Source organism: Mytilus galloprovincialis, chromosome 10 (assembly GCF_965363235.1).
Source record: "Mytilus galloprovincialis chromosome 10, xbMytGall1.hap1.1, whole genome shotgun sequence".
Taxonomy (NCBI): Eukaryota; Metazoa; Mollusca; class Bivalvia; order Mytilida; family Mytilidae; genus Mytilus; species Mytilus galloprovincialis.
The window spans coordinates 56662007-56679006 of NC_134847.1; the positions used below are offsets into that span (position 1 = coordinate 56662007).

Genomic DNA, 17000 nt, shown 5'->3' on the forward strand with positions numbered 1-17000 from the left:
TATGGAGAAGACTTCATAAGTATGATTTACTTGTGTCTAATCCATTTTGCTTTAATTCAGCAAATAAAATATGTTTAAACTAAACTGACCTCCACTTAAAAGCCACACTGAATCTGTTTTATGTTATATATTATTAATTCTAAATGTCGTGCTGATGGTCACTTTCTTGTCCTTTGAGCTTTGGTGGCTTACAGTAGTTGTCCTTTTAAAACACATACATGTATTAAAATCTTCAATATATTATAGTCTACATATAAACAGCAATCAAAGATTGAATAATAAAAAAAATACCATATTCTCCATATTCTTTATTTTACACATCTTCATTTAAACAATCTCCCTACAATATAAACATGCATTTAATTATACAAACAAACAGAGATAGTCAAAACAGACTTAAATGTTCAAAAATAGTAGTTTTTAATGTAGGTCTGGAATTTTCAAATTCAATATGATCATGATGATAACTTCTTCAATGAGAATCTTAAGATTTGGAATTTTACTCAGATTGCTAGCCAGTAAGCATTCAAAATAAATAATAATCTATGGTTTAATTGAACTAATTATATATTTTTTAATAGATTTGTAAGGTTTAAATGACTTTTAAAAAAAATTATAGGGCTCCTAAGTTTAGTTGCTGACCATTTTAATAAGTGAAAAGTTACTGAATGATTTGAGGGATATATATCATATAATATCATATGATTGACAATAATATTTAACTGTCCATATGAACAGAAATGAAACAACAGTTATGAAGGATGTGCTTCATATTCTGAATTCCCAAAAATCAACATGTTTTTTCAAAAAGAAACATAATAGTACATATGTGAATTTAAATTAACAGTTCTAATACTAAAGCACTAAAATTTTGCATTTGATAAAGAAAATGTAGTTATCTAAAACAGTCATTAATGTTAGCATATAAATCAAACCAAAGAAGTACCAAAATAATGCAGATCATAAATAAATGTAAAGATTTCTGATCGGCTGATCCAGAAAAATCTTCAACAACTTAGGTGATTATTTATATATATACATACAATAATAAGGTTAAGGTGGTACCCAACACATTCACTGGAGTTTATTTGGCTCGTTTAATTTTCATAAAATTTTGACAAATGATTTACTTTGACCCTATGACAAAAATATAAAAATTTCCAAAAATTTGAAACAACCATTTTATCAGAAAAATTACACTGGTTATATAGCAGTTTGACAAACACTAATTTTGATAATTGAGAAGCTTACTATTCCCTTTAACAACACAACGTAATTAAAACGTTAAGCTGATTTTACAGAGTTATCTCCCTGTAGTGTTAGGTACCACCTTAAACTTTAAGTCCACAATAATTGTACAAACCATGTTGACAGAATAGCACTATGAACACATATTGAGATATGATAAAGACTTCAAATATATCATAAAATAATGCCACAGGAAAGAGAAACATTAGCACCTTGTATGGCCAGGAAAGATATGTGTAATTCAAAAACATCTTTAGACTCATTATATTAACCAAAATAACATTGTAATATTCACAAACTGTATTAATTTAGACATCATCACTTAAGTTGCTTTATAATAGTCTTAGCAAAGAGAAACAATTTGAAAATGTAATTTCCAATGAAGAAAAATAGGAACAAATTTCTACAGTCAAGCTTGCTATTCTAAAGCAAAAATAAGCTAAGGATATATAATTTCATCCAAAATTTAGCTGAACTTTTCAGATGCTTAGCATCATTCTATTAGGTGAAGATATAGGTCAATTTGAATCATTTCATGAAAGAAATAGGTCATTTGGAATCATCCAATGAAAAAAATAGGTCAATCAAAATCAAGTCATCAAATAATTAGGTCAATAGAATCATGTCATAAAGAAATAGGTCAATAAGTTTCACCTTAAATGAATTAACTCAACAATAATCTACTTAAACAATCTGAATTGTGTTGTAAAAGTTATAGGTCATTAAGAATTATCTCTAAGGCAATACTTCAATCCAAATAATCTCATAGAAACAGGACAATCAGATTTGTCTCATTAAAAGAAATAGGTCAGATTCATCTCATAAAAGAAATAGGTCAATCAGATTCATCTCATAAAAGAAATAGGTCAATCAGATTCCTAATAAAAGAAATAGGTCAATCAGATTCATCTCATTCAAAGAAGTAGGTCAATCAGTTTCATCTCAATCAAAGAAGTAGGTCAATCAGATTCATATCATCCTAACAATTTTTCCAGGTAATTTATTCTACCAAATAAACATGAAATGAGACATCTTTGTAAAAGACCAGTTACTTTTTTATCATTATAATCTATATTTTAGGTTAAAAGCAGTACTGTAAACTTAGAAAATGGAATATAAAGAAAACATTTTGAAATAATAAAGACATGACAAAATATAATACATGTAGTATCAATTCAAAAAGAAAAGTTAAACTGATGACTGACCTAAAAATTCTTAAACATTTTGTATACACAGTGTATTGTGATTGTGTATTTACTTCCTGTACTTATATTTACAATTTTCTATACAATACAAATTCACATTACTGCATATATATAATGTTATCAGTATATATCTGCTAGAACTTATTTCCATAATAAATTATCTCATGAGAAATAAGTGAAATAAACAAATGTAAATTGTATACTGTAAAAGTAAATAAAACCCAATACATGTATTACATGTATGTTGACTTTACAAAAATATACGATACTTAAATATAGATAACTAATTTGACACTCATAATTGTAACATACTGTGGATTCATTTATTTTTCGTGAGTACCAAATTTCATGGATTGAGGAAAACTTCCATTTTCGTGGATATTTGATTTCGTTATTTCTAAAAGTCTGCACTAAATCATACAGCAAATTTGCAATTAGTTGAACATTTAAATTCAAGTTTTCCCCATACCCAAGAAATCCATGAAAATTGGTATCCAAAGAATAATAATGATTTCACAGTATTTTATAACAGTTTAAAAATCTACTTCTTTCAAGTTGGCAATTGATAACAAATATGAAACCAGAAGCATTGTCAAATGTACCAGTAACTTGATTGCAAAGTTCCCACAACAATAACTTGCAAACAATGGTTTCCATACGTGTTCTATAAGTTCTCGATTCAAGTCAATTTTTAGTAGATAGTCACAAATTTGAATCCCTCAAAATCTTGAAGTATATGTGGATGAAGTTGATGTCTGTATATTGCTGGAGGAAAACTGTAGTTGCTGCTGTGCTTGAACATTATGAATGTGCTACAAAAGAAGAAAACGTCAGATTGAATTGTAATTTACTTTCATAAAACTCCTAGCTCCTGAAAAAAGCATTAATTTCCAACCTAAATCATAATTTAATGTAAAACAATAAATAATATGTTAAAAACAGTGATTCTCAATAGGAGAATCAATGCTGTAAAAAACTTGGAAAAAAAATAAATGAAAACTGTATTAAAATACTAGTGAAATTTCCAAAACAGCATTGTTCAAAATAATACATAATCAAAATTGAAAATAAAGCATAATATCATAAGATGATCAAGTTTTGTTTCATGAAGAAAAAAAAAGCTGAAAAATAAAATACTAATGTTAGAACAGAACTAACAGTTCAATATAGATACTTCCTGTACATAATATATCCTTCAATACTTCCTGTTAATTATACCATCAATCCATTCTTTAAATAGTATTTTATATTATACATGTCTCTTGCCCCTATTAGTTAAAAAAGGGCTTATTTATGGTGGGAATGTTGAGGAGTATGACTGCCTGATAAATAACTGGAAGCTAAACATCCTTTGGAAAATATTTTATTCCTATTCCTATATTTCAGCATTGTTAGACTATTTATATCTTTGATTTTTAAAAACCACTTTTGAAACCTTAACTATGCACATTGATGGAGATCTTGTTTTCATTTCCCCCTTTCTTTTAAATATTTTTTGGAAGTGACACAAAGTGTTATTGAAAGTTATAAATGAGATAGGAAAATTATTAGGAATTCCCTGCTTTGCAGAATAATCCAAGATAGTAATACAGTAACTTGATGGAATGCAATATTTTATAAAGAAATGGATACAACATACCAAGTACATCTAAATATCACCTTATCAGAAAACTTACTATTGAAGAAGGGCGGGGTAAAAGGGTGTGTTATCCAGAATTCACGGGAAAAATTATTCTTTCGAAATTCCAAAACATTTACCAAATATTCCTGATTCCTGATAGGTGCAAAGCCCTAATTCCCAAGAAAAATAAAAGCCCAATCATGAATTCCTGAAAAAAATAATGCCCAATCCTGACATTTGAAAAAGGTCCTTCAGCCTCTCATTCAACAATGTATCATACCTAATTAGGTCAATTTAGGTGACCTAATATTGAACAATGTATTATTCCTAATTCTGTTGAAATAACTAATTATGTTGTCCTATAAATGAGATAAAGTATATATATTTATAAACACGCAAAAATAACATTCCAAGTATTATTTGGTCTTCCTCAAATGTACCTTCAACAGCCATCTGAATAAAAAAATATCTGCAAAAAAATCAGAATTCACTGAAAAGCATCAAAGTGGGACCCTAGTAAATATACTACTTGCACCCAATCAAAATGTATGAATTTAAATGTAATAGAGTACATAGTTTCAAATTTAAAGTCTATTCTGTAATAAATTTAAAAAAAAATCTTTTTTGAAATATCTTATAATCAATTACATGTAACAACATTTGCCCAAAGTATACAATAGTCTTGCCTTCATTCTTCAGACTTTCATTAAAGAACATGAAATGGGTTAATCTAATATGTAGACCTATTTAATTCTGATATGGAATTAATGTGTTGACTACCATGCAAGAAAATAACACCTATGTTTTACTTCTTACAATTTTTACTGCAGGAAAGGTGAAGTTATTGATACATCCTTTTTTAGAATTCATTAAGAATATGAAATTGTAAGATAATAAATTGATTAATGAAAATCTTGAAGATTATTTAAGTGACAGACATTTTAGTTCAGGTATTAAGTTAGTTTGAGAGGAATTTCATTAATTGGTGCAGCAGCCAATAAATTTTGTGAGAATGAATATGTTAAAATTGAGTAAGTTCAATCAGGAGCCTTTTTACACCTTAACAATAAGAATATGGATCTTCAAAATTGCATTATTTTTGGGGGTTAATTAATTGCTTTTCAACAAAATGATTCATCTAAAATTCAGTCTACCCTAATAAACCAGTACCAAAAGCACATGCAGATTCCCAAAGAGCATTAATATATCAACATGCTTAATTAATCATAGACTTTTTCATAAATTCATCAGTTTCAACGCATCCAATTTGTTTGCATAATCTTATAAACATCCTTGACAACCAATATTTCCTGTTCCTAAGTCTGAAAAATAGGATAACAATTCCAGTGGGAACTGGGAGGTTCTTATTTCAATGTGTGCAACATTCTTAGAAGTGTCAAAGATCTAGGTTTAAAACATCTTTAGGAGATGGAAGCACAAATTAAATAGGTATTCACTTTTTCAATTCCACTCATTCACCATTTAACATTCTTTGTGACAAATTTATACATATATATATCATACTTCCTACAACCTAGCCAGATAAACTTTAATACCCAGTTTTATTTTTTAGTAAGTATGAAATCTGTTTGGAAAGATATTTAAACAAAAGGGCTTTTTTTTCATGAAAAAATAAATATCTCAAATGGGTGAAACTTTTGGAGTCCGTGGAATATTAATGTCATTGCCATGCATTTAAGTACTCTTTATTATTTAATAGTTCATAAGGCTCAGAAAATATTGAGCACATGCAAGAATCATGAAAATATTTATGAGAAGTATTGTTCTTCAAGACAAATTTCATGGTAACATTTCAGTAAGATCTTAAATGCATTCTATTTTGGGAAATCTGAAAATCCCTTCTCAAATTTAAATATTTTTGAAAAATCGATTTACAAATCAGCTTTCTTTGACATTCTAGCTACTACTTATGTTATTTATTTTTGAAAAATCACTTTAAAATAAGCTTTCTTTGACATCCTAGCTACTGTTTATGTTAAGTCATAAATTTTAAACTATCTGCTCTAAATTGGATAATCTAAACTTTTAAATAGGAATAATGACTCTAAAATATAAATTTTAATAAAATAAGGTAAAAAAAAAAGTCTCATATGCTGTATAATGGGCTAACAAGAAGGCTAATAGATTTTATCTGATGAATAATTGGGATAAAAAAGTTTTTCATTTTAAATGAATTTTCATTGATCCCCCAATTTGTGCAGCAAAAAAATATATTTTTTTAATAAAAAACTGTTTTCATTATCATAATATTTCTGAATAAATGTGGATCAATTTTATTCTTATGTCTATAAATATAGGCATGCAGTTATCATGATAGGGTCCAGTAATTAACCTGAATGTGTTATCATGGATATGTCAATATAACATCATACCAAGAATTTAAATAGAAATCCTTGATCATTATATTGTTCAAGATTATTAATTGAAAATGTAAATTGAATGTACCTGAAAAGAACAACCTGAATATTTCTTCTCGCTGAAAACATCTGATTGGATACCAAAAAGTTAGTAGTGAAACAAAGAAACCAATGAAGAATAAAATTGTGTATAAAAGTTACGCAAATTTCAGACTTACTTGATTTTTGTAGGGGTACCAATTCTGTGCCTTGAAATATACAAATGTTAAAAGAGATATAGAAAGCAAAGCAAGACAAAAACACATGCTGTATTAGTGAGCTTACACTCTGTAGATCAGGTAATGTAAACTTTATTTGCAGGTTATTTCAGGTAGATTGAAGCTTTTACAGTCATAAACACTCAAAGTAAGGTATCAAATGTCAAACAAAAGTCATTTTGTCAGTCCAGAATGTGACCTGGTAAACTGCTGCAAGTAAAATATCTTTTAAAAAATCTGAAAGATCTGCATTTTTATCTTCCACGTAATTTTGATTTACTTATTCTTTATCTTTTCCAATATCCCACTTAATGACTGACTGAGATTGTTTCCAAGACAGCTGTGTATGATTTATCCATTTTTCAGTTTTAATTTATCATGAAATTGCATAACCCTTCTTTCCCTGAAACTGTGTAATACAACCAAAGGGAATGTTACCTTATGAAGGGACTCAAAAGCCAAAAACATTGACCCTTTTAATACTGCAAGTAAAACATTCTAGGTGTTCATTTATTCTTAACAGTTACCTGAAACTGATATTTCTAAAAACATTTTTCTTGCAACTAATCTAAGAAAATGGCATAACTCAGGTAACTGCTTGTGGCTAGCAGGTGTAGAAACACTCCAATAGTAATTTAAATTCAAAAGACCTTTATAATATTAAAGTACTCAAGCATGTGCAAGGTTGTGCTTGTAAACAAAATGCAAGTTTAGAAAGCCAGTAGCGTATATTCTATAACAAAATGACTCCATTGCTGGTAAAACAACCCTTTAAAATTGACCTTCTACCAAGGATGGATGCACATAGAGTCCTATCCAGATCTCAAACACATAGTCTGTTCTTGAGATTTGCATTTAAAATTGAGGGAGCGATTCTTTTGCTGGAATTTTTCATTTATTTTCTAAAAGATTATAAAAGCCAAGACCAAATAAAACTTCTTCAAAAAGTCCAGTTCATTAAATATACCATTATTCAGCCAATGAATAAACAAAATCTGCTGTTGTCAAGCAAAATCAAGTAATTAAAAGCACAGCAACAAGAAATGTTGTTGATACATAACAAAAATAATTCTACTGTTAAATGTTTGTTCCATGCCATAATTTATTTAGGGAATCTTTACTTTCGTTTCCCATGTTGTCCAACGAGGAAGTGAAAAGGAACAATCTGGGGGTAAACCACCTAATACATATAACACTAAAACTTAACATCACATCACAACTCTGAAACAGACTGTACTATATAACATGCTGGGTACAAAATGTTCAGGTCAGTATACATTCAATGTAAACACACACACCTTGTACATTTACTTTCAGGAAATAACTTTTTGATACAATAGAATGTGTTTTCCGTACAAGAAAATGTTATTCAAAATTATTCTGAACACCAGTGTATGCCAACTTTTTGATATCTAAAGTGAAATATTCAAACTCCTAACCATTTACTGAGATTGTTTGGTTAATAATTCATTGATTATTTCAAAAAGTATTGTTTTTGATACCAAACTGATAAGAAGCACACCTGAGCCTATATTGCTCCACTGGTTAAGAAAGCCAGTTTCCTTAAAAGAATGTTGATACATACAGTAGGTTTACATGTTTAACCTAGCTCCTTTAGTTTTTTAGATAACAACTAAACTGCAAAAACAGTAAACATTTACAATAAAGAGGAAATAACTGCATAACAGGTTGTCAAAATACTCCAAAAAAAGGTTGAAAGATTTTCTCCAATTGGCAATGAATAAATCTTGTCTTGTTGATCCTTTTTACAATTAAATTTTTTAACCTAAATCCTATGAAACTCATGTGGTACAGCCAATTACTGCTATAAAAAGGGAGAATGAAAAAAAACCAGATAATTCAGGGTCAATAACTCATGTTTATTCTTTTCTTTCTTAAAGACAATGGACACAAGTTGATGACAAAAGCTAACATGACCCTTACTTATGCCAGGTCAGCTAAAAAAGGAACAAATTGCATAAAATATGCATACTATTTTAGTATCTTACTTAAGCTTTTGGACAAGAGATCTAAACACTGATTAAGATATTTATCATCATCCTTTATTAATGTCTACATTCCAAAAACGAATACTGTAAATTCAGATATTTTATCTAGAATTTATGAATTGTATTTTTTATAATGAAACAAACGTGAGATTAATGGTTACTTCAGAAATTGGCACATACAAATATTGTTTTCAAAACTTGAAATGTGTTTTCATTTTTTTGGTGAAACATATCCCATCACAATTTCTGAATTTACAGTACAGTAACTGTAAGGATGAATTGATAGGCCATAGTTTTGGTTTCAAACATCATTTTCTTGTACTAAAAATTGACTCCCTGATACATGTTTTGTTTCCATGGGGATAGCTACACACAGTGAAATAACTAACACAGGTTGAAAGCATGGAAAGATGTGATGAAATGACTAATGTTTTGACTGGTCAACAATGATGAAATGACTGTTTTGATTGGTCAACAGTGATTAAATGACTAATGTTTTGACTGGTCAACAATGATGAAATGACTAATGTTTTGACTGGTCAACAATGATGAAATGACTGTTTTGATTGGTCAACAGTGATTAAATGACTAATGTTTTGACTGGTCAACAATGATGAAATGACTAATGTTTTGACTGGTCAACAATGATGAAATGACTGTTTTGATTGGTCAACAGTGATAAAATGATTTGTGGATTTCAAATGATAAATACCTGAAAAACCTGCAAATTAAAATACATCAACCTGATTAGCAAGCATGTTAACTAAAAACTACTGATACATAAATGCCACACAACTAATAAAATAATTATAGATTATTGTTGATTATCTCAATGAGATTGATTTGCTTGAGCCAGTATGGTGAAATTGAGAAAAGCAATCGAGTTGAGATGACCAATGATAATCTGTTTATCGCTGTTTTACCTATGACGACATTGTAAATTCCATTAACAAAGGGTACATGTGTCCTTAGTTACTAGCGATCATTTTTCACATCACTCTACTGTGATGAGAAAGGAAATTATCAGTCAGTAGAATCAAAGGAAAATTTTGTAAAATAGCGATAGTTCTATCTATCTACAGATATGTTGCCATGTTAGACAACTAAAAAAAAAAAAAAAAGACACACACTAACTACTAAAACACACACTACATCTATTTCTTTAAAACAAAAATATCATGCACTAATTGCTGTGTGAAAATTATTTTATTTACTAGTGCTCGATGTTATATATTAGAGATATAATACTGATTAATGTGTTCTATTTCTATTTAAAGGATTTGACAATCTAATAAGACAAATTACTTTATGTTTTTCTAGGGAACTTTAAAGTATAAAAATTTAGTGTAACATAAAATTTATTAAACTTTGAGTGAATTTTATTGGTGATTTAAATTTGACTTATTACCTTGTATGAGGCAGAACACAAAATTGCATATATCATAGGGTTGATTCAACTAAATTTTTCATACAAAAAAGGTTTTGATTCTTTAATATTTCTAGGGTACAAAATATTGTTTTTTTTTAATAATTGACAATCAAATACACTTGTGGACTTATTTTTCCTTAACTTTTTTGAAAGAGGTGGTCATTCGTCTTAAGTTTGAAAAAGATGCTTTCCAATTCTTGCCAGTGAAACATCATTTATTGACTATTTGATGTGAAATTACAAAATTTCTCAAAATTTACATTCTAAAGTCAACTATAGTAAATAAACATTTTACTGTACAAAAATATACCAATGGATACATGAAACAACACATGCTATTAAAAAAACTGCATATTTTATTTAAAAATATAAAAGGAATATGTACAACAAAGACATCAAAATAAAAACACTGTTGCCTTGGCTAGAGGTAAAAGGGGTGGGTTCAGATCTCACAAAACATGGTTAACCCTGCCACATTTCCTTAAAATCAGGAGAATACAAAACATCTGCAAGTAAAACTGTGATCAAATAACAAAGAAAGATAAGTTTTAAATAAATTCAGCCATAAATACCTTCAAACATATTTTTGTTAAAATATAATATTTTTAAAAAAAATTACCTAAAACTTAACAGGGACAATATGTAAGTAAGTCCCTCCCTGCACTGTATTTTGGTAGTAATTTTCATTCTGATTTTGTCTAGATATAAAAGTATTGGGCTTCAGACAGGACTGTAGGATGTACCCATGGTTGCGAGGTTGCTTGTAAAAATGTGTCAGGTCACCAGGTTACATTTAAGCAAAGGAGTAAGTTCGGTAAGGGCCATATTTGGCCCCAATTATAAAGTTCATAGTTACAAGCCAATAAAGGTTTTAAGTTGCATTAAATACATGCGAGAAAGTTAAACAGAACTGTTTTTGTCAAAGTTTAAGTCTAAGACGTTGATTTTTACATCCCAAAAAGGTCAAGATAAAGGATTTTGGTGAAATTTGACAAAATGAGCTGGATTTCAATCAAATTAAGGACCAGGAAACATAGAGCGCAGGCGTCGACAAACTTAATATTCAAATAAGACATGTGAAATGTCTTCACAAACATTATTTAAAAAGATTTTTGTTGTCGACGTATGCGCTCTATGTTTCCTGTCCAATAATCTATTGAAATTTACCTATTTTCATTGAATTTTTCGTGAAAAATCAATATGAGTGCAACTTGTGACGTCATAATGTAACGTAGAAACATAAAATTTTCAACAAAATAGTTTATTTCCTATCTAGTCATTACATTAGCTTTAATTTATTGTGATATTGGTCAATAAATCCGAATTTGAAATTTACGCTAAAAAAGGGGGCCATTTTAGGACCTTACTGAAACATACTCCTTTAATAAAGGTTTATAAAGGTTTGGTCACAATGTTGCTACAAAACATTAACCCCCAAAAGGTCTCAGGACAAAATTTACCATATTGGAGCCACAATAATGGTGCATTTCAAGAGAGACAATATCAAATTAAGCTATCCTTGTCCACTTTTAGGGAATAGTAGTCTAAAGCTGAATAAAAATTTCAGCTTTCTAACTGAGGGCTGGCTCACATAGTACAAAAAATAACAATAACTAGTATGGAGTTATGTAACAAAATTCTGTTTCTATAATGCTTTTGTTCAATTCTTTGAATTGGTCTAAAATTGAAAACATTATGAGTGTTGTTAAGTATCAGTATTTTTTTTAATACATTTTACTATTTTATTTTGTGCATTGCCATTGTCATGATTATAGCAGCATGAATAAATTAGTAAGACATAACTTGCAGTAAAGCACATTCCATAAAAGACATTACATGACTTTTGTTAATACATCATAACATGTAGTATCAAATACGACCATTATCAACAGTAGCTATTTTACTGAGCATCAAAGCATTTTTACATGCTATGCATTAACAGATTAGTTAAACGTACACAATACAGGCGATTAATGTAAATACACCTTTACAACACCTGTTGTTTTATATATATATATATCCTAATGTGTGTTAACACATGACCATACTTATAAACATCCTTCTCTTTTTAGTCTTTTGAGAATAAATGTCTCAACGGCAACTATACCACAACTCTTTATTTATATATAGAACTGTTGTTTCATACATATACCCTATCCTCTAAATCTTGATAAAATTGAGAATGGAAAGATGGAATATGTCAAAGGGATAACAACCTGTCCAAAGAGCAGCTAACAACCTAGTGAAGTGTGTTATAAATAAATATTCCTTAAGGTGGTACCTAACACTACAGGGAGATAACTCTGTAAAGTCAGCTAAACGTTTTAATTACGTTGTGTTGTAAAAGGAATATTAAGCTTCTAAATGATCAAAATTGGTGTTTGTCAAACTGCTATATAACCAGTGTAATTTTTCTGACAAAACAGTTGGTTCAAAATTTTTTATTTTTTTTATTTTTGTGAAAGGGTCAAAGTTAGTACTTTGACGAAATTTTATGAAAATTAAACGAGCCAAATTAATTTTAATTCAAATATTGGGTACCACCTTAAGTAATGAACATAGGGATGGTCTGGCTTGGACACACAATCCATTATCTAGTAAATTATAAGAGCATAAACCTGGTCTTTTTATGTATGACATTTTTGTATAATCAACTATTAAAAACTGTCTTGCTACTTTTACTATCTAGCTTGTTTTACATATCAAAATGAATCAGCTAAAATTAAGTGGTAGCAATCAGTTGCCATTATCAGGCTTATAAAAGACATAGGAACTGTAGCAATTTTTTAAATCAATGTGACAGTCCTTTAGATATATCATCCTTAATCATAAAAAGACATAATTTTCTTTAAAAAGTAACATTAGAATGAGAATTGCAGAAAACAGGAAAAGGTATTGGTTTCCATAGTAATTCATATCGGATGTTGAGGCTTTTTGAAGGATTCATATAAAGCTATACTATCTACAGTGTTACAAATCATCATTCAGATATATTTCACATCAGTATAAAGTCATTCAATAATGTATGCAAAACACAGACAGCATTCTTTCACAGTCATCCAATATATTAAAGAAGTGAAACAGAATTTGGAAATATTTTTAATTACCTACTGCTATAATTTGAATAAATGGACAAAAGTGAAAATTTACCTTATCCTTGACATTAAAGTTAAAAAAAAAAATAGTTTCAAATAAAATTTTGGACCGGGGTCCCCCTTCCATTCTTTCAAAATTTGCTTTAAGTAATAATGATTATAAACATCAATTATTTATCTTCTGAGCAAAATTTAGTTGTATGAAAAATGTAAAATTTCTACTTTTCCAAAAACTGTTTCTGTAAGTACAATATCAAGGACATTCAGTACACAATACAACAACAAGGAGAAGTTGTAATGTGATTTACCTGATAATCACTTGAAACCATTGAACTACTGACCGTAGAAGGGGGCATAACTCTAACTCTCTTTGCTGGTGGCTGATTGTGTCCTGATGACTGATCGGCACCTCCAGCCTGTAATTTAAACTTTATGTTTAAATAGTTACAAATATCCTCTTCATTTATATAACAACAGAGTTTTTAAGCATAGCCTCTCTATAATTTTTTCAATCAATTTATGCTAAACAGTGAGCAGCTCTAAAGTTAGAAATATTTTGCAATGTTTTCATTATTGCAAACATTACAACAGGATAGGTTTTGTCCTAAGTCCTATATTAGTAGGGTTTTTCTACACATTTTGTTGTTGATTTTTATTCTTTTTGTACTATTATTCTGGGTGATGAGGAGCTTGACCTTTTTTATTGTTGAACCCAAAATGCTGACATCTAGCTGTAGATGGTAATTTTTTTGTTGTTGTGTTGCTGTCTCAATGTTTACCTTAGATCTACATTTTTATATCTCAATAATGAGATTAAATTAAATAGGAACAAGGCACTTATTCACAGTGTAGAAAATTTAATACACTTTCATTTTTGGCCTTTATATAATTCATTCTTTAATAGGACAGGAGAGGCATTTTTTACGTTCTTCTTAATGTATAAGAAACTTTGTAAGAATTTTTTTTAATGTATAAGAAACTTTGTAATAATTTTACCTTGCTTGCTCCTGTATCAGCCTTGTCATCATCATCGTCAGTGAGGAATTCACGTTTAGGATATGGAATGTTTTTACCTTCAAATACACTGAAGCAGAACAAATCTTTATAATAAAATGTAAAGAACCAAAATCATTGTTATTATCTTCCATTGGACGGATGATGTACCTTACTCATTCTTTATAAGATAATAATTTGAGCTTTCTATGTTTTAGTACAGTTAATTTTTTTTTAAACAATGCTCTTTAAAAGACATATGAATGAAATTTTGTCTAATATAGTCTTAAAGCTATTCGATGTAAGAACATAATTTTTTCTGATAATGTATAATTTATATTGTCCATGTTTCTCTGTCTTTTTTCTTTTTCCCCATGGCTTTTTCAGTTTATTTTTGACTAATTAGATTAAAGTTTAAATGTCCTCTTTGAATCTTTCGCCTCTCTTTTACTTACTCCTGAGATGGTAAGGGGTCCTCTAAAAAGTAGGGATCCTTCATTGCTAGTTCTGAGGTAATTCTTTTAGTGGGATCCATAGTCAACAACTTTTGTAACTAAAATGAAGAGCATAATTTTAAAGCTACTAAAACAACAACAAAAACAACTTATACTACTGAGATTTGCACTGTTTGAAGTTAAATACAAAAAAAAATTAGAACCCGGTCAATGATAAATTTGACACTCACTATGTTACAATTTCCTAATTTGTACTTATTCCATGTAAGATTTAATCACTTTCCAGCTGAAGTTCGGTTAGCTTTAAGTTAAAATACATACTGTACATGTGTCTCTTATTGTAACTGCTTGTTGAATGGTACACTTAGATGATCCAGAAATGAAATTATATATTTTCAAAATTTTTGATCTGGATACTGTATTTTGGTCATAAAAGCTTATGTTTTTAATTTCAAAAAAATCCATGAAGTTTTGACAAAGTTATTCATGTCTAAAAAATATTTAAACAACAGATGGAACCAATATGTTGAAGCACCCATTGCCACAAACATGAACTAGGATCACTATGTCTCGACAAAAGGGTGAAGAATAAAAAGAAGGTGAATTTTGAAATTGATCTTTCCAAAAGTTAAAATCTTTTGAAGTTTACTCACCAAGTGAAATTGTTTACTGTCAGGCTTTACTTTGTGTTTTTCCATATATTTTACTAAATTACAATTTACATAACTGAAAATATAAAAACAAATATTAATACTCAATGAATAATATACAAAAATATCTCAGAATAGAAACAATCTTTTGTCATCTTTGTCTGTACTAATAAAGAATAATCTTTAAAAATCAGGATTAATCTTTATGAAAACTAATAAAATTAGGCACAAGGTGTTGAAGAAACTGAAAGTTTTGAATAATCTACTTTCATCAATTGAGGGAAACTCATTATTATCAATATTAAGTTATTTTGAATCAAGACCAATACCAGGTCTTGTCCATTGCTGCATGTAATTGATTAAAGTATAATTATCATTCCCTCATTGAAGGCAAGAAAATTTTAATGAGACTTTTCCTTGTCTATGAGTGTTGTTTAACTATTTGAAAACAGGAAGCAGGCCGGCTACATAGTGGATGTAAAAATTGCTAACTAACTACAACTACACATTATCAAACAGGAAACCAAATATTAATTCATTCCCCTTTCATAGAAGCCAAGTAAACTTTGATAAAAGTTTGCTACATGAAGTCTTTTGGATGGACCTATGGACAGGGGGATGGAGTAGAGTGGTTACTAAACCTGCTTTTGCTTTCAACAGGTAAAACAAAAGGATTTATTCAGACAAACACAATGTATCGCAATTAATAAGAAATTGTTAATAAATGTTTGTACATGTATGTTTGTACTTAAGATGACTCAGAAATCCAACAGATTTAAACTTACTTTGATCTTTTAAAATCTTTCGTTAATGTGCCATGCTCTGGCATTTTTCGTATATCTTCCCAATCTTTATCTGCAAATATTGATAAGTTATACAATAAAATTGGAACAAATGAAGTGAAGAGCTTATACATATAGGTAGATCCACAGAACATAAAAAATAAATGCAATTTCTTCTATGACAGAGAAAAAGACCATAATTTTGTTCAATTTTTTTAGTAATATTTATTTTGTGTCATAGATCAAATTTATTCATTTAGTGTATGCTTAGTTTTTTTGTCAATATGTTTTTTTGATTAAGTTAAGTCATATCAATAGATGTTTATAGTGTGTCTCTGTATGTTGTAATGATACACCTACTTCAGGAATAGGAAAAGGATGACGCTTGTTAAATCCTTGAAACCTGTTGCATTTTTAAACGGGACCTGGATGGAGAGTTGCCTCATACCACTTCTTCTAATTTCTATTAGAAGGTTAACTAATCATGTACATTATAATCCAAATATTTCCAAAGACAGTTGAGATTAAGGCAAACTATTATTTCAACGTCAAGATAAGATCGACCAGAAGGAAAGCATTACAGTTTATGGACAACAGAGGAGAATAAAGTGATGATATTATCTATTGCTAAACAATTTACACTAGTAATTTTTCAGACCCTTTATAGCTTGCTGTTCAGTGTGAGCCAAGACTCTTTGTGGAAGACCGTACTTTGACCTAAAATAGTTTAGTTTTACAAATTGTGACTTGGATGGAGAGTTGTCTCATTCGCACTCATACCACATCTGCTTATATCTATAGACATTGCTATTCATCGAATGGTTCAGACAACTGATCGTATTATATTTATGACAATCATGTGGTACCAAAGATTTCTA

At 29.2% G+C, this 17000-nt stretch overlaps 1 protein-coding gene across 5 annotated transcripts in view; it reads right to left on the reverse strand.

The window, feature by feature from the left end:
• Positions 1-293: 293 nt before the first annotated feature.
• The window catches only part of LOC143047914 (cyclin-dependent kinase 8-like), a 29252-nt gene continuing 12545 nt past the window's right edge, over positions 294-17000 (reverse strand). For 2 of the 5 annotated variants that reach the window (XM_076221256.1, XM_076221255.1), the window contains exons 8-14: positions 16126-16195; positions 15344-15416; positions 14691-14788; positions 14239-14326; positions 13551-13658; positions 6671-6700; positions 294-3265 (exon numbers count right to left, since the gene is read on the reverse strand). In XM_076221256.1, the coding sequence (XP_076077371.1) occupies positions 3173-3265; positions 6671-6700; positions 13551-13658; positions 14239-14326; positions 14691-14788; positions 15344-15416; positions 16126-16195 (560 nt within the window). In that variant the 3' untranslated portion in view covers positions 294-3172. The remainder of the gene's footprint in view (positions 3266-6670; positions 6701-13550; positions 13659-14238; positions 14327-14690; positions 14789-15343; positions 15417-16125; positions 16196-17000) is intronic. The other 3 variants (XM_076221258.1, XM_076221257.1, XM_076221259.1) reach the window with 3 other exon arrangements.